General features: G+C 33.9%; 2 protein-coding genes across 3 annotated transcripts; both read left to right on the top strand.

The window, feature by feature from the left end:
* Nucleotides 1–11,560: 11,560 nt before the first annotated feature.
* LOC147286480 (CASP-like protein 1C1) lies at nucleotides 11,561–12,752 on the top strand. The gene is made up of 3 exons (XM_086242517.1): nucleotides 11,561–11,715; nucleotides 11,833–11,935; nucleotides 12,519–12,752. Exons 1-3 carry the CDS (start codon nucleotides 11,561–11,563, stop codon nucleotides 12,750–12,752), a joined length of 492 nt encoding a protein of 163 aa, XP_086098643.1.
* A 7,492-nt stretch (nucleotides 12,753–20,244) lies between these two features.
* LOC147286479 (formin-like protein (DUF1421)) lies at nucleotides 20,245–23,721 on the top strand. 2 transcript variants are annotated; one of them, XM_086241657.1, is made up of 3 exons: nucleotides 20,245–20,575; nucleotides 21,430–21,720; nucleotides 22,350–23,721. In XM_086241657.1, exons 1-3 carry the CDS (start codon nucleotides 20,423–20,425, stop codon nucleotides 23,505–23,507), a joined length of 1,602 nt encoding a protein of 533 aa, XP_086097783.1. In that variant the 5' UTR covers nucleotides 20,245–20,422; the 3' UTR covers nucleotides 23,508–23,721. The 2 variants fall into 2 exon arrangements, with proteins under 2 accessions (XP_086097783.1, XP_086097784.1); XM_086241658.1 differs by having other exon boundaries at nucleotides 20,246–20,575; nucleotides 21,433–21,720.
* The last annotated feature ends 1,523 nt before the right edge of the window (nucleotides 23,722–25,244 follow it).

Genomic DNA, 25,244 nt, shown 5'->3' with positions numbered 1-25,244 from the left:
AGTTCACCATAGTTACGTCCATTGATGATGCTCAAGAGCCAAAGTTCTTCCTTGCGCGCAATACTTTAACACAAATTAAGTACTTGATAGGGAGTAGGCCGGACTTTGTGGTGGTCTGTATGCAAGGGGATCTCGGTTTTATATGTATAGAGTGGCATATTCTATGAATCTAACTCATTACTGGACTCATAGGATAACCTTATTAGCATAAAACACTAATACATTGTCCTTAGAGAAATAGAAATCCCTTTAGTATGAGACTCCGTATTTTTTTCAAGTTTTATTTTGAAAAATATTTTAAATATTTTAGAAATTTATTTGAGAAATAAAATGTTTTGGGTAAATTTTTAATTATTTTCTTTTTAATTAAGTTTGACCCGAGTTTGACTTTTTGATTTATTAGGCTTTTGACTTCGATTTATGGCTTGTTGGAATGGTCTCGAACACACGAACACGTGGGCGCTAACTATGCATCGATCGAAGCTATAATTTGAAAGATACAGACGTTCGAAGTTGGGGGCATTAATTTTTGTAATTTTTCTTCCAAACATTTTAAAACCCAAAAATCAGTGTTACCTCCTTAATTAATTTCTCTCTCCTCTCTCCCCGACTTCACTCTTTCTCCTTCTCTCTTCGATTCTCAGTCGTTTAGCCATGGATGGCGGCAAGACCACCACCCAGAGACTCCACTCTTCCACCTCTCTCTTTCCATGTGAGCTGATCACCCAGGAAACAGAGGCAATGGTATATCGAACGCGAGCAGGTTCGACCCTTCGCGGCGGTGATCCATTGTTTCCGACCACGATGCGGTGTCGAACCACTTGGGTCCTCTCCGTCTTGTGACGGTGAGTCTTCTCGTGCCTTCCCCTTTCTCTGACGACCTCTCACGACGGCGAATCGAAGGATTTTAGGCCGGCAGATTCCTCCCTTCTTTCCAACAAATCTGACAGTAATTTCGGGCAATTAAGGGTATATTCTTGATCTTCTAGTTGTACTCTTCAATTATGTATAAATGGTTTGAGCCAATTGTAATTGTAATTCGAATTCGAACTCCCTGTTTTGCAGCCAAGGTCACCGCCAGCTCCGCCACTGGTGTCGGCGGTTTGGTGGTTATTAGTCCCTGTTCTGCTCAATTGAAGTCCCAGAGACCATTTTTAGGTCAAGTTGTTGTTTCAGGCGAGTTTTGTGTGTTGTTTGGGGCTGGGCAGCCACTGTGTATGGTGGTTGCAGCCCATTTCGGCCGTTTAAACGGCCAAGTTGTGAAACCTAGAATTAATTATGAATTTTTTATTATTGATGGAATATTATATGAATTGAGGAATATTGGTATTATTGCCGTTTATGGTGGAAATTGAGGATTATTATTGTTATTCTTGATTTATTGAGAATTGAGGTTATTTGTGGTGTCATTGCACTCATACGAGCTTCATAGCTTATCGGGTTTTTATGTAACTCGGTGCACCATTCTACGGTGTAACGATTGGTTTTGCAGATTAAGCAAGCTGAAAAGACAGTGGGGAGATAGACTAGGTAGTGGGACCAAGCAGTTTCAATAAATGTTTTTAATGACAACAGTGATTTATTAAAAGTATTTTTATACAAAGAATTTTTAATAAATGGTTTTACAATAATGTTTTTATGTATTTGGGTCATTAAATTAATTTGTTGAATATTTATGGGCCCAAGAGTTGAGGCGTTACAGAATGGTATCAGAGCTAGACCCGACCAGAAGTGTGTGGATTGCAAGACCCAAGGATCAAGACCCTGAGTGGGCGGCTACGAGAGGCAGTGGCAGACTACCAAGTGAGGAGAAATGAGTGATCCAACACTGCCTGGATGAGGAAAAGTGATGTTAATAAAAAAGAAAGAAAATTGAAAAAGCCTATGAAAGGCGAGTTGAAAAGGTTTAAATTTTGGTGAAGTTGATAAGTGAAAACATAGTGTTCTAGGTGAAAGTGAAAGAGGATTTATGTAAGGTCAATAGAGAAAGTGAAATTGTTTATTTAGTGGGTTGAATAGTTTCACCCTAGCGAGTTTAGTTCACCGAGTAAGTGGAGTTATCGAGAAAGTAGCTAGGTGGGACCTAGGCTGTCTTTTGTTGGCCAGAACTCAAGAGAAGTTTTGCAATCTCAAGTGGCAACACTTCAGAAGTGGCTGAGCGATTCGCACAAGAAGGTGGATCGGAAATTCCGAAGAAAGTGTCGAGAGTTATCGAGAATTGTGGCAAACTACTCGAAGGAAATGAAGATCAAGCTAAATGTACTGAAAAAGTTTGGAAAACGGATGTGGGAGGAGCACGACAAGCTCGTTGCCTCCAGTTCTCAAGTAAAGGATTAGGTCTTCATTGTATTTTTATTTTCTTTCTTGCTTGTGTTATTCTCAGTTTCTTTTAAATAAAAGAACTTTTCTGAAGTGTGATTTGTTGTTGCTTATGCTTGATTGTGGTTGTGTGAAGTTGTTCTACTTTTACTTATCCTTTGGGAATTTCGAGGATGAAATTATTTTTAAGGGGGGGTACATTGTGAGACCCTGTATTTTTCCAAGTTTTATTTTGAAAAGTATTTTAAATATTTTGAAAATTTATTTGAGAAATAAAATGTTTTAAGTAAATTTTTAATTATTTCCTCAAAAACATAATCACTAGTCTCTGAAGTATCTGTAGGATCTTTTAGAAATTTTGCTCTCCCTATTTCAACAAACCTTGTAGTATGCTGAGGAGAATAGATCGAACCTAAGTTTGGTATTGCTATGAGAAAAAACTGATGTGAAATCACTACAACAAAAAAGGACTTTTATAGCACTCAAAAAACTCTATAAAAGCCCTTTTATAGCGTTATCGCAAACGCTATGACAGCCGACGCAATAATAGACCCAAGGTTTATTATAGCGTTTCAAAAACGCTATAAAAAAAATTCCTTTCTATAGCGTTTTTATAACGCTATAAAAGATCTATATAATAACGATTTAAAAATGTTGTAGAAAGATATACAATAGCGTTTTTAAAGTGCTATTATTGTGGCATTTAATAGCATTTTAAAGAAGCTATAATAATTATTACTATAGCATTTTAATTTTAAAATGCTATTGTTAATTTTTACAAATACATAATAGTTATTGATTACATATTTTGGTGCCTCCAAAATTTTTTTTTTAGGCTTTAAAGTAACAAACATGCTATCATATGTGCTGCTAGTGTTTATAATACTATTATAATTCTTTTTATACCTTTTCCATAGCATTTTTCCCGTGTCATTTTTTTGTTGCTTTCAAGAGTAAATTATATAATGTTGTCAATAGTAAATGGTAAGACACATCTCATTAAATGACCTCAAAAGAATCAATTAAGTGTATTACATAAGACTCCATAAGTACAATAATGTCTCATTTTTTTTCCCTATATAAAAGTAATGCATATATTAGGCCCTATAGTAACAAACACACCTAAATCAATATGCTATTTCTCATAAGCAAGCGTTCAATTCCAATAGCTGAGTATCTCTAAGCTGCCAAAAGAAAAAACCAATTATAAGAAACTAATAAAACAAAATTACACTTATAAAAAATCAGAATGGGGTAATTGAGTTAGCATACAAGAAGAACACCATAAGTTAAGTACTTGAGCTAGCTAAATCAAAACTAGTGCTTGAGCTAGCTAAATCAACACATGTTATATCGATTCACATTATCCCTCCATATTAGCATATCTATATATTGTGCAGGAAATCAAAACCAAACAAACGAATTGTGTTGGCCCATATCTACTTCATATTTAATTAACTAATAGAATATTTTTCCAATTTGGCCAATCTTTAATTTCATACACAAGGTTCATGACCAACTGATAAATATATATATATATATATATAACATATTTGGAAGACATTCAAATGACTAATGTACTTTTCAAGGTAGATAAAACAAACTATTATTTTTTTCCCATAAAAAAACTGCATTGAAAAGTCAGATTCGACAAGGCAGCATCCAAACAAGGGACAATATGTAGGTCACCCCAAAGAATTGACCTATAAAAAGTCCTCTTGAACAAAACCAAAGAATTGAACCAAAGAAGAATTAAAGAGAGAGCTTGACTTCCAAGTTGATATCTCAACAATTGCCAATATATCAGCCATAATACTCTTCAATGCACAAATATAGAAAGTTGAAGGGTAAAGACAAATATGTATAGGTTAAAATACAGAAACCCACAAATCCACAATATTCAATAAAGTGCTTAAGATGACTCACATTCACTGACCAAGGGAATAGAAACTGATTCAAAAGCTGAAACTTTTCCATGGCATATTCTCTTATACCACAGTCATTATTGGATGCCATGAAATGCATTCCACCCCTGTAAAAGAGTTTCTATATCAGGTAATGTTTTATTATGAAGTGAAAAATGATTCGGATGAACAGCTTTTTAAAATAGTTCTAAATTAAGATTTTGATTGTACTTGTAGCGCACCAAGTATTACAAAGGAAAGAAAAGTCTCAATGCTCTTTATTAATTTAATCAGATTGACCAGATCACTACAAGCATAGTAAGGCACGGTATTATATTTAATCAAGTTCAAACCAAAAAAGTTTAGGTGAGAAAGCCATCTTAAACTAAGGAGCATCAACATATGCAAGCCTTGAAAATAAAGAAACTTTGGTAATGCCAGAAAGTAATATGTACAGACTAAGCAAAACAACATAAAATCAGAAACAAACTTTGGAAGCAACATTATAAGACAGAAATAAGACTAAACCTGATGAAGCTTGGGAAATGAACCAAGCAATGGGTTTCAGGACAGCTATCATTAGCAAATTTCAGCTGGTATTTCTTTCCAAATAATGGGAACCTGAAAGTTTGAAGTATATCCATTGGGGAAAAAAAAGAAGTGAAAAATTATGACCTAAACAATCCAAGAAAACAAAAGCTTAGGTGGCATGCTTAATAATCTCAAACTTATACATACTTCTCATTACAAGAAAAAACTTTACAAAGCACAAGCTTATATTTGTGTCATTTGTTTCAAAAAGCACAATTAATCATGCTCTAATGTCATTGGTAACGCTGCGGCCACAATTATATGCTTGTGACCGGTATTGGCGTTACTCATAAAGATAGGGCACAACCTTGATATTTGTGTCACACACACAGATACACAAATACAAGTAGTAATTGTGTCTTCCCTCTGATGATCACGTTGACAAATGCGCAGACATGACCTGACACATTACTGTTAGGGACATGGCACATCTACTACAAATGTGCCCAATGAGTTTATGTTTAAAAAAAATAAATAAATAAACAATATATATTAGTATGAACTATGAAGACCATTTTATATGTTAATATTCACACCTTATTATTTTGCACTTACACAGTATATATAGCACATGCTATACACTAGAAATCTAGAATACTATCCTATCTACTGGAAGTGTAGTACCATTAAAACTATATGCATACATCTTATTATATTATACCATTAAAACTAGTAAAAAATTAGTATAGTGTACAACCCTATTAGAAAGTAAAATAATCATTGTAAAAATACCTAATAAAAAAGATTTAATTGCACTTAGTTAATTTCATCATAATATGCTACAAACAAATCATATAGACTATAATGACAATCAGTACTTAATTCTATTGTGTAATCTGTTCGGAAAAAAAAAAAAAGGTATACATTAGTTACCATACTACAATTGTAATATGCAAGTACAAAACACAAGATTTACAAACCTACATATTACAATTAAATAAATAGACTATTACCAACATTTTCCTATTCTACGTAATCTTGGATGACTGCATCAACAAGTTAAACTTCATTCCAAGTATGCATCAACAAGTTTCAAGTGTGTGACTTTTCCTTTGACTGAAATATTTAAAAAAAGCAATAACATCACTCTCAGCAGGTTTGGAATTGCTTATAGCAGAAGAGAGTATTAAAAAAAAAACAAGCAAAGGAGACAGGAATATTAGTAAACCATACCTCAATAGGTTTTAACTTCCACATGGTCTATGACTTTAAAAGCCTATAAAAAAATAGACCAGAAAGTTAATAAGAAAATAGACCATGATCCTTACATACAGATACAAGAAAATAATAAAAAAAATTTAAAAAAATTATGTGCTTACATCTTCAGCTTTTTCCAGCCAATTTGAACTCAACTCACTAATATGGCAAAGTCCCTGTAAAAGATTGAGAATTGAGATGTCTATTAACAATACTGTTTCAACCTCATCCCTCTGCAAATATTGTTTAGAACTCTATACTTCACCTAACATAGGATCTAAGTGATAAAGCAATTCAGCATACGGGTCAATGATAACCAATGTCCAATGATCCCTATAATCCAAAAAATTTATGCATTTGCTCTATAATAAAAAAAAAGTAAAAAAAAAAAAGCGATAGGAAAAGAGACATGGAAAATAACCATTAGAAGAAAAGCATTACATATTTATACATACTTTATTATTATGAAAAAAGGCTGAAAATAAACCAAAGCTGCCTTTCTAAACATAACAAGCTGACAAAAAAAAAAACGCATAAGCTTTTGTTCATTCATCCATTCATCCAAATTGAATCAAACAGGCATCCAAAAATTGAATCAAACAGCCATCCAAAAATTGAATCAACCAGCCATCCAAAATCTCATAGAAGCTTTTGTTCACCGGAAATGTTTAACATATAATGAGCTACTCTCCTGCTCAAGACAAGAAACCTAAACCAATCAAAACAAAATAAAGAATGATTAGCCACACTTGATAAGGAATATCATAATTTAAAAAAGTTCAAACACATTTGAATTGTGGGGTCGTTGAGGGCCTTGGGGGCTGTGGGGCTGTTTGAGGAGGATCAACCCCTTCTGTGACTGCTTCAGCTCTAGAACTCTCATCCATTGTTGACATTCCTAATTAAAGGACATTGCAGTGGAAATCAGAGGCCAACATAACTTAATAAACGAACCGTGACTAACCCATAAATACAATTTATTTAATAACACCCAACCCAAATGAGTTTTCTAGTTTACTAATCAAACAACCAAACAACATTTTAGTCCCTATGCAGAATAGAACAGAACATATAATCAAATATGCAGATAATCAATTACACGCAGATAACCAAACAACATTTTACTGATCGAGGAAAATAATGCAGATAATCAAATTAAATCCCTCTGTTTAAGCCGATAATCAAACCCTAAGAAGTGAACAAAAAAACAATTATACAAAAATCCCTAATTGATTAAATAGAAAAACCCTAAATTGAACCCTAACCCATGAATCCCCAAATCAAACGCTAATTAAAATTGCACGAGATATGAGAGTGAGAGAGAGAGATGACATACCTTTTGAGTTTTGGAGCTGCGACCTTCGACAGAGATGAGACCGTGAGAGATGAGAGGCGAGAGACTGAGAGACTGAGAGAGATGAGTGACAGAGTCACAGAGTCACAGAGATAGAGAGAGGGCGACACCGGCGCGAGACGGCGAGATGAGTGAGAGAGAGAGAAAGGGCGGCACTAGACGGCGAGAGAGTCTGAGAGACTGAAAGAGAGACAGTGACTAGGTTTTGAGAGTGAGTGAGTTTTTGTGTTTTAGTTGTTTGGGGTTTGGCGAGAGGGAGGCGAAAGAGAGTGGATCCGGAGAGGGAGAGAGGGCTGCTAGGGAGAGAGACAGTGACAACTGAGGGGTGAGAAAGTAGGAAAGTGAAGAGATGGACTTTCTCTGTTCTCCTTCAGAGTTTTGAAAAGAAAAAATAAATAAAACCAAACAGGCCCGCGCCTAAATTTTCATGTGCCGCGTGTTAGCTTTTTAGAAAGTAAAACTACAATTATATTAAATATAATAGCACTTTTGAAAAAATGTTATAATTAAATGCTATTATAGGCCTCTTTTGTTGTAGTGAATAAAACAGGTGTGAGTAAAGTCAGCTGTAAAGTAAAGTAGTTGAGTGTTTGGTAAACTATGTTTTCAAAAGTGCTGTAAGTGCAAAAGGCAGTATTAAAGTGTTTGGTAAATTATAATATAAAACTGATGTGGCTGTTTATAATTATTAAAAAGGCTATGCTAGGGTGCCATAAATCCTAATTATTGGTGCCCTAATATTGCCCTAATGACATGTAATTTCCATGTCAATTAGAGTATTTAATATTATTAAATACATCTAATAATATAAACTTATAAAAAGACTCATTTGACCTTTATTAAAATCTTACAAAACTTAAATTAAATTAAAAATAAAAGAAATTTAAGATCAAATTATAAAACTTATCAATACGTATTGCAGTTCTCTTTAGCTTGGCTCTATCAAATTTTAAAACCTATCAAACCTAACTATCAGACCTATCAAATTATAAAACCTATCAAATTCAAGATCAAACAATAGCCAATTGGCTCTACTAGATCCGCAAATTGGAACTAGTTCTCTTTTTGTTTTCTTAGTTGTTTGGCTTCTCCTTAATTAGCTTTAATCTTCCCTTTTTATTACTATTGTTTGTTAGGTGTTGTGTGATTCTGGGTTGGGTTGCATCCCCCCTAAAATCCTTTATTTGTATGGTTTCAAGTTTTCTGGCCAAGGGTTGGCTGCCATTTCAGTGCAAACCACGTGAGATTTAGAGCAATTTTTTTAGTTTCTATGACCATTTGATTAGAATAAATAGTTCTCAACTTTTGTCTTTTGTAATTTTACAGTTGAAAGATCTGGAAAAATTGGAAATCTGAAAGAGGAATGAAAATGATACAATGGTTAAGATGAATTAAAGGTTGGATTTAAATGGAGTTGACCCTAATGGGTTATTTGGTATTTAACTAAAAATGACATGATAATTAAATGATGTGTATTAAATTTATTTGCCACATCAGATTAGGGCACATAGATAATATATCTAGTGCCCTATTAGGGCACAAAATATTTTCCCTTATTCAAATAGACATGAAGTTGAACATGCTTTTGATTTATTTGTTTGGTAATAAACAAGTCTTTTACTTGTTTATAATTTTTTATTTACAAATTTATATTAACATTAAAACTGCTAAAAACAAAATAATTAAATAAGTATGCATATTATTTTTGTAGGTATATTACAATTTTAATGGAATAAATAAAATACCATAATTATTAATTTATATAAAATTAAGGATATATTAGACAACTAAAATTTTTAATTAATGGGCCCAAGAAACTTTCATTCACTGCAGTTTTGAAAAACATGTGGATAGTTGCTTTTCAAAATTATAGTGAGTGACCTAGAATAGTGAGGCACTACAATTTTTGGATTTTTTACCAAACATCAAAATTGTTGTGAGTGACCTAGAATTATCATCCACAATATAGCTTTTGGGTGTCCAACAAAAATCCCAACAACACTTAAGTGGTTTATGCTTTAATAGCCAAAAACATTAGGGAGGAAGTTAAAGTTAAGATTTCTTCCAAGAACCTTGTTTATTTCCTCATTTCCTTCTATCAATTTTTGTTTTGGTTGCGGCTGCATTGGTAGTGCAAAGAGACTATGGGCCAGTTTGGTATTGCTGTGTGAAAAAATAGCTGTGAAGTAAAGTCAGTTTTAAAGTAAAGCAGCTGAGTGTTTGGTAAAGTATGTTTTCAAAAGTGCTGTAAATGCAAAAAACAGTATCAAAGTGTTTGGTAAATGTTAATGTAAAAGTGCTGTGACTGTGTATAATTACTAAAATAGACATGATGCTAAAAGTGTTTTTCACTTATTTGTTTGGTAAAAATAAAATGTTTTTTACTTGTTTTTTAAATTTTTTGCTACAAATTTTTATTAGCATTAATTTTTCTAAGAACAATATTATTAAATAAGTATGTGTATTATTTTTTTAGGTATATTATAATTTTAATCGTGCAAATAAAATATCATAAGTAATTATCACAATATAAAATATAACTAACAATAGACATATTTTTTAATTTAAAATAAACAAATTAAAAAATATTGAAATCATGAGGATATTATGGGTAAAATAAAATATTCATTGTTGCTGTGATTCACTGCAGCTTTCAAAATCACCTAGAAACCTGCTTTCTGTTTTTGTTGTGTGGAGTTGAGAATTGTAGGAAAAAATAGTTTTTAATTTTTTTACCAAACACCAAAACTGCTGTAGGTGATTGAAAATTGTCATTCACAGCAGTTTTTGGGTCTTCCACCGCAATCCCAAACGGGGCCTATATATGATTGGGCGCCATTTTAAGTAGTTTTCTAAATTTTTACATGATTTGAAAGTTATTGTTACAAACTTTAAACCCCTACAATACTGTGCATTGAAATGGTGTTCTTACGTACTAGTCAAAAGTGAGCTTGAACATCACAAGTTGGGTATGAAGAACCCAAATTTTCTGCAGCTTGACTGAATTTACGATTTGGACTATAGTAGTGCTTACAGAATGAACTGCAGGATGATAAATGCAACAAAAAAAAAAAAAAGATAATTACAGCTTTGCTCCACTTATTTTATAGCTAGTTTAATTTTGGTCAACGATCTTTTTTAAGTTCAGTTTTAGTTCACTAATTGTTTCACTTGTTCAATAAAGTTCCAAATTTGTTATCTCAAATTTTTCCCGTCTTTTACCCTATCAAATCTCAACTAAATTCAACAAACATATACTTGTTTTAAAGCTATGCGTCTTCTCTTTACAACCATATAATGATCATTCAAATCGGAGTTCTAAAACTCAAGATAATTGGCTCTAAAATAGGGTACCCGAAACTACCAATTTTTCATAAAAATTTTTCAGATTTTTCAAACTTCACTAAATTTCAATTCTCTTTTATTCTAATACTTCAAATTGGTTCATATGACTACGAAATAATGAATTATAACTTCTACTTCAATTATAATTGAAGAAAACACAACAAAAATGATATAAAATCATAACTTAAAAAAAATCGTGAACCAAAATTGAACTTGATAAAATAAGTAGACCAAAATTGAACTTAAAAAAGATCGTGGACCAAAATTGAACTAAGTATAAAATAAGTGAACCAAATTTGTAATTTCCTAAAAAAAAAAAACTATATATAGAGACCAAAATGCGAACATGTGCAAACTATATATAGGGGTAGTGAAAAAATGTCTTTTGGCCTTCATAAAGTTTTAGGTTTTGTGCTAATGGAATCAACATGGCAAAACGAGAAGAGAGAAGGTATATGAAATAAAGTGGAAAGAAACTGCATGTAGGTAGCAATATTGTTCTAAATGTGAAGATCTGTTTGGTTGGACTCTTAAATCTCTCCAAATTCTACCAAAACTCTTGTCAGATGTATGGCTATACCCACATCAAGAATATATTAGCATAATAAGACAAACGTACACCATTAGCTTACACCGATAAAAGTCTATATATACAGCGCAGCAAAAGCTAGTAGATCAACTTCTACATCTACTAGACGATGGTGGTGACAGTTGAGCATTTCAACTAACTAAACACAAACAATTAAATTAAGTATCAATACAAGTACGTGCATGCATAACACTTCAGGCTTCCCAAACAATACAAAGTAACATCTCTTTGAGCTATATCCAATTAACCCAAATCGATCTCATGGCCAAGACTAAGAGAGTCTTCACCCTTGTGTTAAGGCTCATGGCCTTGGGTGCTACCCTTTCGGCTGCAATTGTCATGGCTACTAGCCACGAGAGGTCTAACTTCTTTGCATTATCTTTTGAAGCCAAGTATACCAATTCCCCATCTTTCAAGTAAGTTCTTTAATTAATTACCTGTTGTTAATTTTGCCTTAATTTTCTGTGCTATATTAATTATTTTCTCGATCCTCTCCTCTCCTGTCGCTAAAAGCTTTCTTAATTAATTTGTAGGTATTTTGTGATCGCAAATGCTATTGCAACCGTTTATGGGTTTTTAGTTCTTTTTCTCCCTTCTGAGAGTTTGCTCTGGAGATTAGTCGTTGCCTTGGATTTGGTAATTACTCATGAAATTAAACCTATGTAATTTCTTAATTCTCTTTAAATGTGTTTCTATTTGATTTTAGGTTAAATTACATTTGTAGTCCCTATAGTTTGGGCTAGCCAGATTCCACACTATGGTCATGTGCTCATCTAGTTTTCTAACATTTGTAATTTGAGGATACATTCTTAATTCTGTCATTTTAGTTAACAAAAATATAGTATATGGCGTGCAGAAGTGGGGTACTTTAATTAGATACTGACAATATATGAAGAAAAATCACCCACAAAATCTAAAATGCCCCCCTCTCCTGCACATTGAATATTGCTATTTTTGTTAAACATATTGACAGAATTAAGGGTGCCATTGAATTTGAACTCTTAGAAAATTGTAGGGGCAAAATCTTATTGAAACCTAGCTCAATACACAGGCCACAGTCACACACATAATTTGGCCTTCATTTTATATGCCAGCGCTGTTGTAACCAAAAGTGGCCGGCTCTTGATTTTTCCAAATCTAGGGAAAAGATATATTCCCAATAATTAAACAAAAATACAAATTAATTAAGGACTTATGTAATTGTTTGTATCATCATCAGGTTATTACCATGGTTCTGACCTCAAGCATTTCAGCAGCTTTGGCTGTTGCTAATGTGGGCCAGAAAGGAAATTCATTTGCAGGTTGGCTACCCATATGTGGCCAAGTCCCCAAATACTGCGACCAAGTAAAGGGTGCTCTAATTGCTGGCTTCATTGGAGTCATAATATATGCGGTGCTGCTTCTCTATGCCGTCCACACTCTCCTAGATCCTTTCTTCTTGCACAAAACTTAGCTTAATTCTCAACTCCGATCCTCTCAATGTTTAGCCCATTTCACAATGTGTTTTAGAATAAAGGATTTAATATTTAAGCCTATATCATATTTGAGTAAGGTCATGTAACTGTGACAATTTTGTTGGTGATCAGAAAATATAATGTGTAAATGCCACTAAAACTGAAACGTTGACTTGAACACACGTGAAATGACTTCAATCAGGAAACAAAAAGTCACTAAGTTTTGTTTGTGTAAATAATTACATACATCTTAAATGACCTAATTAACCATCATGTTAGGTGTATATATACATATGCTCCTATCATAATTAGACTGTAAGTCAGTTAAGATGAGAAGCAAATCACAAAAATGTACTACACAAGTCAAGCAAAACAAGTGTAAAACAAGGCATCCCAAACTAAGATGAGGGTAGTCCAGGGGCTCTTTAGAACGTACAGAAGCTTTTGTTGCATAGTCCTCAATCCACAGTATCGCATCCATGCGTCATCAACACAGTCAGTGACGGGAAGATATATAGTGATGCTCCATATACAAACGTACCCTATTCATGGATACATGAATTTAAGTTAAGTTACTAGCTCACTTTTACTGACTATATCTTTAGTCAAATCATGATAAAGTTATGTAAAACTCTCGGGTCACTCCACAACACTACAAACATTTAAGTGCAGTCGCTAGCTAGGGTAAGCCTATTTTAATTTTAGTTCACCAAATAAATCATGAACAATGTACTTTAATTAATAACTGAAATCTCTAACACTTAGCTCCATAATGTAGAGATCGAGTTGGAAACCTAGCTACTTGTAGGTTCACAAACACAACAATCAGGTTTTAGTGAAGTCTTTAAAGTAACCCTAATCTATTTAATTAGTTATTAAACAACAAACACACTCCTACGTACTCTTTAATTTAAGTGAAGTATTTAAAATAAAATTATTATGTTGCTAACCTACAGTCTTAAGGTGTGCATGCAGCATTCAATTTTCTAAAAACCTAGCTAACCTGAACTAAGTAAGTACAAGTTAATGCATAACCGATTAAACAATATATATATATATATATATATATCCTTAAGGAACCCTTGTGTTTCTTGCAATCACCACTTCCTCAAGCCTCACTTGAAGCACTTGAGTGTGGCCGGGAAGAGTCCATTAACCATGGTCAAGTCCAATCCATGATACATTGATACCGAATTTCATCTCAAATTTTACTGCTTGAAAAAGGGAAATTAAATCACCAAGGAGCGAACCTCAATCAAATAGCCAACTAAAAAAAACACATGCATATATACTACATATAGTATATTTATAGGTTTTTAAGAAAACAAGTTTAGGCAAGGGTAGGCACGTGTCCCATACCTTGGGTCCAAACAAGAATCAACACATGCCATTCTCCAAACCTCGTGTCCTAAAGAAGTGAGAAATCAAACGCAGTAAATGACAACTAATATTAATTGTGAAATAGAGAAGCCATAAACTCAAGCAGCTTTTTAGTCAAACCATTTCCTCTAACCGAAAAGAAACTCCAATTTTCTCCTTCTCCTTTGTCACGGATATTACAATCCTTTCTCCAATACTTTCAAAATTTATAAAAGTTTATTTTGAGGTTGGACATTTCAGACTTGTTGAGGTTGGGTTTGCGACCTGGGATTGGTGATGGCTATTCTTCTTCTATTGTTTTTTTTTTTTTTTGAGCTTTTCATTTTAGCTTTTTTATTTATTCTAAACATATAAAATAAAATGAATATATAGTTTATTTGTAAGTGACAATATTACTTAGGGGTGACCATACTGAAACACCAATATCAAATTCTGACCGATAGGGATTGGGATCAATGAGATGATGGTGGCTGGGTAATTGGGGTATTAAAGTATTAGGAGTGTGGGTGTGTGAGACTATGGGCTTGACTACAAAAAAAAAAAACACAACAAAAGGCCCAAAAAAAACAAGACAGGCCCAAAAAAAAAAATAGACCCAGAAACTAGATCGAAAAAAGAAAAAGAACTAGTTTCTGCAAATCTAAAACCAAAGTAGAAGAAGAAGAGAAGGAGGTACGATATCGGTACAGATTGGTATACCGCCAGTATATGTATATTAATACCGTTTCGATCCCGTTTTTAGCCGATACAGTGCGGTATTTACTCCAATATCAAAAATTCAAAAATATATATATATCATACCGATCGATACGACATCGGTATTTTTTGGTAAATCGGGAAAAAAACCTAGCCCTAATATTACTCCTAACATCTTCTAATAATTCTAACAAAAATTCAGTTGGGTAGTTATTAAATACAAAATAAAAATATAGGTACTCAGTTGGGTCAAATAAAATTAAAGTTTACGTATTAAATTAGGACACGACCCAAAGTATGAGTACCAAAAATGAAACAAACAAATCCTTTGGAATTTCAACAATGAATAATTTCTAGTTTGCACTTTAATGTATTTTTAAATAAAATTTTAAAATTATTCAAATCAAATATTAATTTTGTCAATCTTTTAAACGGGTTGTAGGAAAGAAAATGTCCAAAATAATTGTTAGTTTGTTACTTTAATAAAATAGAATTATGTAAAATATTTTGGGTTTCTTTATAAGCCCAAAAATAAAAATGGCTTGATACGCCAGTTCACACGCTTTATGCAGTGATAGACATTTCCACTTTTTAATAATTCGAGTGCTCAACCCCCTTTTTATTTTTTTTTAACATTTTCACTGTCGACAGTAACAACTATTGTCATTGCATGTGCAACAGTAAAAACCAAACGATGGCATAATATATATAGATACTTATAAATATAGAATCCGTTAATTCTAAGGTATTGACAATCCAAAAGCTTAACCAAAACCACCCTAACCCACAAATTTAACTTGCAGATAACAATAAAATTTAAGCACAACTACCCTTATCTTCCTTTTTCATATGCAGACCATCTTCCAAAAAAACATTGGATATGCCAACTAATAAAATGACGAAAAAACACACAAAATAAGAGCAAGTTTTTCTGAAACTGTTATACAAACGAATAATTTAAGAATTCTGAGACTTCATATTCAAACTTGTACATCAAATATAAGAATTTATGTAACTTAAATTACAACTGAAATTGAAATTGAAACTACAAACTGAAAACTAAAATTGTAGCTACATCAAAAATAAATATGCAAAATTGTTTTAGAGATTTATTTTAAGGCAATCAGCTACAAATCTAAGCGTGATATAGAGGTAAATATCGATTTGCAAAATTGGAAATCAAAACTCAAAATCAAATTGAAATTGAAACTATAGCTACAGTAAAAATAAATTTGCAAAATCGATTTCAATGCAATCAGCTACAAATCTGAGCACGAAATAGAGGTATATATCGATCTACAAATTTGAAAATCAAAGAACAATCTAAAAAAAAAAAAAAAAAAAGATCGATGCAAATAAACACTATAAAACTACAAATCAAAATCACCTACAAATCGAGCAACAAGTAGAAGTTGATCTTCAAACATCAAAAATCAAATTCAAACAATCAACCAAAATCAAAATACAAAACAGAAATACAAAATCATTTTTCAATTCAATGCCAAACATACCTACGAGCTCGATCTTCCGAAAATCGAAAGATAAAAAAAGATAATATGAGAAATTGGAGAAGATTGAAGAGCGAAGTCGATGAAGATCGAAGAGCGAAGTCGATGAAGATCGAAGAGCGAAGTCTATGAAGATCGAAAAGCGAAGTCAATGAAGAATGAAGATAGAAGTCGATGAAGATCGAAGAGAGAAGTGGATAAAGATCGAAGAGAGAAATGGATGATGATCGAAGAGCGAAGTCAATGAAGCTCGATTTTCGAAAACGACATAGAGAATTTGAGAGCAGAACTCAAATGAACTGCTAGCTGAAGAAAGGGCAAAAAGGTAAATGAAAACCTTTAATGAATTGCCAGCTGCCAATCAGATCAAGCCTACGTGACCTGATTATTAAAAATGTCACCTTATTGTTACATAATAACAATAGGTGTAGTATTACATGTTAAGTAGGATGCATCTACACTAATTGTTTCATAAAATATTATCTGCACTTTTCTTACATAAACATGTAAAAAATAATAAACCAACATAAAACAAAAAATTCAAGCTTATGGAGTCACATATACTCTAATTTCAACAGTATAAATGGTTGTTATAGTCAAAGAAAGTTAGAGAATTCATGCATAGCTAATACTTTGTTTTTACTTTCTTCCTTCCTTTATTTCGAATCAATTAGCACCATTTCGTATATGGTTTATGGTTTAGTACATTCTTAGTTTTTGGACTTTGCTCAAACTTGAGAGCTAGACCTTAAGCCCTATACTCTAAAATAAAGATCCTACCCCTTAGGGCACATTTACTAACATGGAATGAGAGTAAAATGAATAGGAGTCATTCTCATTTCACTTTAATCTTATGTTTGCTTACATTTGGGAATCAAAAAATAAGTGGGGCCCACTCCAAAATCAGTAATTACATCATTCTTTTAAGAAGAATCACACTCCTTGGGTGGACTTGGTATTGACTCTCATTCCATTTGGAATAACTGCTTCATACCAAAATTGCCCTCAAGTGAGTAGTTGAATAAAATATAATGTAGGGTATTTAGTAATTGAAATAAATTTGATTATGATTTATGATTAATATAGTAAACACATGAGTGGTAATCAACTCCATTTTCAAGGGAATGACTCCTCCCACTCCAATTTTGCTTCTCTCTCCCTTTCCTTTTTTTTCCTATTCATTTTCTCTCACATTCCATGTTAGTAAAAATGTATGGCCTTAAAGTAGTGGGTAAATATGATTGTGGTCCATGTGTTTTACCTCAAAAACAGATATGGTCCTCGTGGTTTAAAAATTACCAATTTTGTCACTGTTGTCAAATCTCAAAAATATTTCCAATATTATTTTGGATTTATTTGGAAGTTTGGTGATTTTTTGAGAATTTTTTTCTAGATTCTAAATCCATATTTGCATATGATCGTATCCTAGGTTATGGGTTTGATAAAAATAAATAAAAATTAATTGTTACTTTCCGCTACGTTTTCTATAACATGTTATGCATGCTGATATTATGATCAATCCCATATATGGTTTTCCAACATCTTTGACCTAGTCAAATATTCTATTAATTATGTGTCAAGTGTATTTAATTAGACTATCATTAAATCTCACTTACACTAGTTTAGTGATTAATTAACCGTCCAATTTAATTTAATCACTTAGGTCTAGAAAGTAGTAATTAGTTAATATATTCTCTCTATAATTAACCGTGATTAATTAACTCCTTAATTAATCATTCTTTGTTAAAACTTTGGTCAAATTCCTTTGACCCAAAGTAACTGTTACACAGTTATATATCGATATCAGCCATGCAATTAATTAACTCATTTATTATCTCTTCTAGGGCGCCAACTTATAAGTGTGAAATTCTTAAGTTCTATTCAAATTTGGCAATGGAATAATCAAATATTCATTTGATGTTCCCACAAGAATAAATTCACTTATACATAAATGTATACAAATGCATTAAACCTATTATTCATTGGGTTTTCAAAGGCCTTGAGTGACACTTAGCTATGTATAAGGCTTCCTCAAATTGAATAAATTATCAAATCTATCAGTTGCAGTTATAATTCGATATGATCCCTCTATCCTTTAGTCATTCATTGTCCTGATCACTTATATGAGGTATGGAGTATTGTCAAAACCTCTCGTCGTGATCCTATGTCAAATGTTTTTCTAATCATGAGTTTGGTTGAGATACAGTTAAAAAAACCTCATTCTAACTATAATCTCACCCATATACTTCGGCCAAAGTCTTTGACTCACATCATACCAATCACATAGGACGTAAGTACAATATTTATTTCCAAACTGGGTAAGGCGATAAATTTCTTATTGGCCACTCATATGTGCGTATTCCCTTTCACTGATCCTAGTGGTACACACATTGTACCTCGATACTCGTGCATTGTATCACTAATCACTAAAGCGTAGTGATTAGTTACACAAGATAATGAAATCTGCTACTGAAATATTGTTTTATGATTATTTCATTCCATACAACATTCTCATTTGTTGATCTCGTTCAGTAGACCTATATTCTCTTTATGCAACCTTGATATTGCCTTTGGTGTCTTCATACGCATAGTCCAAGATTAACTGCCTCCACATTTGAGTAGGCTTAAGAACTATGCTGATTTCACTCGAGTACACTGCTACCCAGACAGTGATCCCTTCGATCAAGAACAATTTAAGATTTATCAATGGAGAAGTATAGGCCTCGTGGATAACAAACCTTTATCCATTTATACTATCCTCTTAAATAGCTCTAAGGTGTCATATGTCTTTATGGGTCTACTTCATGGATGATTGCCTGAAATGTTGTCCTCAAAGTCAGTTACAATTGGCCTTTAGCACACATTTTCTACACCCATGAGCAACAAACCAACCCCAACCACATTGCCATCGCCATTCTAATCTTCAACACATACACGTTGTCACCGCTTTCGGCCCAACTCCGACCATGATTCAAGCAGCGGCGAAGAACTAATCTAGGTTGCTAGAAATGGAGAGAGAAGGAGAGAACCAATTTTTGGTGCTGATGAGAGAGAGAGAGAGAGAGAGAGAGAGAGAGAGCTGGGAGTATGAGAGAGGTAGAATGACAAATTTTTTATCTTTGATAGCAGCATTTATATTAGGTTTTATTACACTTTACACATCTGAACTTTGAGCACGATCTCACTTCACCACCTAAAAAAAAATTGTATCAATTTACCACCTGAATTAAAAATTTGTTGCAATGTACCACCTTGGGCACATCTCGTTTAAACTTCTATTGAAAATAAGGGTATTTTGGTCTCTTTAAGTCAGTTTTCGATTGTGTCAAAGCGGGTAAAGTGTAAAAAACTTTTTTTTTCTAACAATATGAGCTTGAAAAAGATCAAAACACCCTTCTTTTTAACAAAAATCTAGACTAAATGAGCCATAGGTGGTACATTGCAACAAATTTTTAATTCATGTGGTAAATTAATAGAATTGTTTTTTTAAGTAGTGAAGTGAAATTGAACCTAAAGTTCAGATGAATAAAATGTAAAAAAACCTTTATATTAAACGCATTATAGACATTTCAATTTGAAAAAGAGTTACAAATGTAAGAAATTACTTGCATGAGCTAAAAAAGTAAGTCCATTATTCTGTCTAATTTTTCAAATAAATATGGGAGATCATCAAATTCGACACAACTAGTGGCTTCAAGAATCATGGTCCATCGAACATACGTGTCGCGTGGTCCATCAAAACGTAGAAAATAAAAAATTCAAGCCTATATCTGCAAAAAAAAAAATAGAAAAGCATGGTCGGTGATCCTCATCCTTATCTGACCGCAAACTCCAAACACAATCTTCCTCGTGTTTCTTATTTTAAATAAAACAAATAGAAACGAAATTTCCATTTATTACTACGGAAACTTGCCTTTGCAAGCAAACCCAAACGCAAAACCAAAATCCAAACTCTCTTTTCATCGTTCTCTGAAAGTCTCTATTTTCGTCCCCTCAATTCTCTCTCTCTCTGGGAAACCCTAACTTTCTTTCTCTCTCTCTCGGAAACCCTAACTTTCTCTCTCTTCACTCCGATCGTTCCCAATATGGCTTCTGGATCGTCGGGTCGGCCCAACTCGGGCTCCAAGGGCTTCGATTTCGGGTCCGACGACATTCTCTGCTCCTACGAGGACTACATCAATCAGGACTCCTCCAATGGTAGCCACAGCGACCCAGTGATGGGACCCAATTCCGGCAAGGTACTTTTACTGCTTTGGATCTTGGGCTTGGCAGATTGAGCAGTAATTTCGTGGGATTTTAAGGGTTTTTTTTTGTATTACTTAGGGTTTCGGATCACGTGCATAATTGGGTACAATTTCATTGTTGTTTTATGGCATATTTAGCTTCTTATTTTTTATCAAATTTATAAATATGGGTGTGGATTAGTAAGACATTTTCTTTTTGTTGTTACTTAATCCCAAGAAGGAAAAAATTTAAATTTTAAAATCCTTTATTTGCCTTTTTTATTTAATTGAGATTGAACAATATGTTGAATAATAGTGTTGCAAATTGGTAATAAAATGGCACGAGCTGATTTTGCATCTCACGGGCAATTATAATTCTGATTGGTGTATTAGTTGAAGGGTAAGCTTGATTTTTCATAAAGACAGCAGTTTAATCTGCAGCTGATTTTTGTGAGTACCGTAGATTTGGATTGAGAAGATGGTATTTGAAAACTAGAGCATTCTGCTTGATTTCCTTAATTCAGCATTACTTTTGTCGAAAATAATAACTCTATTTAAAAAGGTTTAGCTTATTGTCTATAGTTAAGGGAATACTAATTTAACTTTTATCCCATATTGAACTTTTTTAGAAGAGTTTACAGTATTATTCTTAGTGATGTCCTAAGAACTAACTCCCCAAGGAATATAGAGTGGGGAGGTTTGCTTCTGTTTCAAATTTCGTGTACACAACCTGTACAGTTTTTGTTAACAAAGTTATGGTGTCAACTACACATTTTGATTGTTATCTAGTCTTATCAAACATTTTAATTTAAAAGTATAATAGAAACTATTCTATTTTTTAACTAGTGGCTGTTGTGTTCTACCCATAGCAGGATTATCATAAAAGTAGAGTGGCAAGATCACCGATATTCCCTTCTGCTGCCTATAGCCAGCCGGAAGATTCTGTGAACCAAGAAGTAATCTCCACTGTTGAAAAGAGCATGAAAAAATATGCTGACAATCTCATGCGCTTTCTTGAAGGAATCAGTTCACGGCTTTCACAGTTGGAATTATATTGCTATAATCTTGATAAGTCAATTGGTGAGATGCGTTCTGATTTAATTCGTGATCATGGGGAGGCAGATTCAAAGCTCAAGTCTCTTGAGAAGCATCTTCAAGAGGTTGCAACTCTGAATTATGTAGTTTAGATAGTATATTTACGTTGAATTTGTAATTTTCTTGGAATGGAATATGATTTATAGGTCTTTTTTTTACACACTTATTGCACCAATACAATGGTTTGGCATAATACTAAAGTGCTGCATAATAGTGTTGTGGGGTGTTAAAGGATTATGTGGTAAAAAAGTGTTTTGGTAGGAACAGGAAGATGATCCCCTAGCCCTATAATCTTTTTCTGTATGGAACTGTTCTCTTTCTTGGCTTTTTTAGGAATAAGAATTTTGGAAATAGGTTTCCTTTGTATAAAGTATGAACTCTAGAATGTTAGATCTTCGAAGTATGACTACAAATTTTGTTACTTTCCCGTTATATCACATCTTGATTTTTCTGTTCAGAATCCAAGGATTTTGCATGTTATAAATCATTTTGGTGAAATGGGTATTGATTTGAAGCCGCTGCTATGCCAGAACTTTGTTGTTCAATGGCAAAGCAGTCTGTTTTATTGTTGAGTATTTGGGCCATTCTCATCTTCTTGGCATGCATCTAATAGTGTATACTCCAACTGTTTATTAGTTTGACTTTTTAGAATAGGTTTTGGCAATCCTTGAACTTTTCATGGTGCCCATTTCAGGTCCATAGGTCTGTCCAGATTCTAAGAGACAAACAAGAACTTGCTGAGACTCAGAAAGAACTAGCCAAGCTTCAGTTTGCACAGAAAGGATCTGCTTCATCAACCCATTCCCAATCCAATGAGGAGAGAGCTTCACCACCTACCTCGGATGCTCAAAAGACTGACAAGACATCTGAAACACATAACCAGCAATTAGCTCTTGCCCTTCCCCATCAAGTAGTGCCACAGCAGCAGCCAGTGGCACCTCCCTCACAGGCCCCAACTCAGAATGTTGCTCAACAACAATCTTACTATTTACCTCAAACTCAGTTACCAAACCCACCACCCCCATCACAGCATCCTCAAAGTCAATATTTGCCTTCCGATTCTCAGTATAGAACCTCCCAACTGCAAGACATTCCTAGGTTGGCCCCACAGCAGACACAATCTCAAGTAAATCAGACGCCACAAGCCCAACCTTTCCCTCAGTATCAGCAGCAATTACCACAGCAGTTGTCTCAGCAGGTGCAATTTCCACAACAGACCTCTATGCAACCCCAGATGAGGCCCCCATCAGGAACTGTATACCCTTCCTACCCACCAGGTCAACAAACAAATCCATCTCCTCCAGAGCCTCTGCCAAGTAGCATGCCAATGCAAGTGCAGTATTCCAATATTCCTCAACCAGGACCTGGTCGTTCTGATGCCATTCCCTTTGGATATAGTGGAGGTGGTAGAACAATGCCACAGCAGCCTCCACCTCAACAAATCAAGGGCACTTTTGGAACACAACCCGGTGATGGATATGCTGCTGCTGGACCTCACCCTGCACTTCCTCCAGGGAGTACATATATGATGTACGATAGTGAAGGGGGGAGATCTCATTATTCTGCTCAAGTGCCTCATTATAGTCAAGGTGGATATCCTCCAACAAGTGTCTCTCAGACTCCACAACCAACAACAGCTCCAAATCTTATGGTTCGGAATCCACAATTCATCCGTAACCACCCTTACAATGAGTGGATTGAGAAATTGGTGGGCATGGGCTTCAGGGGTGATCATGCTGCAAATGTGATTCAGAGGATGGAGGAAAGTGGCCAACCCATTGATTTTAATGCTGTGCTCGACAGGTTGAATGTACAGTCATCTGGGGGTCCTCAGAGAGGATGGTCAGGGTAAAAAAACAAAATATATCGTCAATCTTCCAATTGAGTAACAATCATTGCGTGTGTTTTATTACGCATTGAATAAAGGCTGATATGATGTGTATGGTGTCCTCATATATATGGTTTGAGTGATACAAGGATTATTGTATATCTGTGACCACATTTGATGACGTTAATGGTTGTTTTATGCCATGCTTTGATGTCTAGAAATAGAATCACTTCTTATAGATGCTCTCTCTCTCTCTCACTCATACTCCAATACTCCTATACTCCAATAGCATTGGTTTTAGGACTAAATTGGAACGGCTTTCTTTCACCATTTACCTTTTATTTGCTTATGCTCATTGCTTATGTCTTATGAACACATGCTTAGTAGCCAGTGCGCATATGAACACATGCTTGGAAGTAGCACAGGTGCTGTGAAGTCGAAATTATTCTTAGTATGGGAGATATATTGATGGCTTGTGGCTGTGCTAAGGCTTTCTTCCATATGCAGGCGTTGATGTTTAGCAAGTTATGCTGTTGTTGGATGTGCATCAGATTGGATTGTCATTGTAATCATGAACATTCTTCCATGTCCCAGAGCATATAGTTCATGGTTTCACGGCCGAGCTTTTAGATTGGATTTGCTCTGGTCGGGGAAACACCTTGAAAATTTTGATATCGATCGTCAGTCAGGTCCTTGACGAAGATATGGAAGGCCGAAGATCTGGCAAATGGTCCTGATACACAGAGTGGACCCTTGAAAGGGAGAGGAGATGGAAATTGTTGGCACAATGGGAGTAGACAGGGAAGCACAATGTTCCAAATTATATGAGGTACAAAAGCTGGTACAATGTTCCAAATTACATATTTACCAGTTACTTACCAAATAATTGAAACGAAATATTCTCTAGTTCGAGCCCAAAATCATAAGGGAACATAAAGAGCTTTGAGCTTCCCTCTACTTGACCTCCCTTCCCATCTTTGTACATTTCTCTTTTTCTTAAAAACCAAAGAAAAAAATTAATTCTCAAAAAAGAGAAACAAATGGATAGATATGAAAACTCTGCTTGCCCAAAAATATTATGAATAAATTACTCAGCGGAGTTCAATCTCGTCGCTGGTGAAAGTGAAAGCAAATAAAGAATTTGTTGAAGTTTTTTTTTTTTTTTTTTTTTTTTTTTTTTTTCAAGATATGTATTTTCTGTTTTCAAATATTTAAAATTACTTATTTTTCTAGTTTGATTATTTAATTGTTATTTATAATTCCTGATCTTGTGTTTCGATTTGCTTTCCTATTGCATATCCAATTAGCAAGGAAGTTATGAACTTATGATGGAGAACCCAGATGCTAGCTTTGGGGAATTTAGTTTTATTAGTTCCTTTTTATGTCTCTTTGAGGAATTGAAGTTGTTATAACTAAAGTGTAGCTGAGAGAAGTGAAATTATCGGTAATAGCAACCTATTTGCATCTGCTACATCATCTTACAGATGCTTCTGCATCGTCTTGCGGATGCATGTGATGCTTCTTAATATCATTTAAATTATTTTGTAGATGCATGAATCATGCATCTGAAAGTTTTATTTTTAAAAAAACCTCGTAAATAGTGCATGTGAATAGTAGCAAACTTTTGTAAATTTGTCTTGGAATTCAAGTCTTAAGCAAGCTTGTTTTGAGTTTAAGAATCTAGAGAAAAATTTACAAATAAGACACATAATTTAATAATTTAATGATTGTTTTATTTCAGAATATTAATTTTGATTCGTA

This window comes from Dryas octopetala, chromosome 4 (genome assembly GCF_963921425.1).
Source record: "Dryas octopetala chromosome 4, drDryOcto1.1, whole genome shotgun sequence".
NCBI classification, from domain to species: Eukaryota; Viridiplantae; Streptophyta; class Magnoliopsida; order Rosales; family Rosaceae; genus Dryas; species Dryas octopetala.
Note: the sequence above shows the minus strand (reverse complement) of the source record. Positions and strands in the feature narration are given on the sequence as shown.

Coding starts and splice junctions, on each gene's coding strand:
- LOC147286480 (XM_086242517.1), top strand. CDS start 11,561: ATGGCCAAGACTAAGAGAGTCTTCACCCTTGTGTTAAGGCTCATGGCC. Junction 11,716..11,832: donor ACCAATTCCCCATCTTTCAA/GTAAGTTCTTTA, acceptor ATTAATTTGTAG/GTATTTTGTGATCGCAAATG. Junction 11,936..12,518: donor TAGTCGTTGCCTTGGATTTG/GTAATTACTCAT, acceptor TATCATCATCAG/GTTATTACCATGGTTCTGAC.
- LOC147286479 (XM_086241657.1), top strand. CDS start 20,423: ATGGCTTCTGGATCGTCGGGTCGGCCCAACTCGGGCTCCAAGGGCTTC. Junction 20,576..21,429: donor TGGGACCCAATTCCGGCAAG/GTACTTTTACTG, acceptor TTCTACCCATAG/CAGGATTATCATAAAAGTAG. Junction 21,721..22,349: donor TTGAGAAGCATCTTCAAGAG/GTTGCAACTCTG, acceptor TGCCCATTTCAG/GTCCATAGGTCTGTCCAGAT.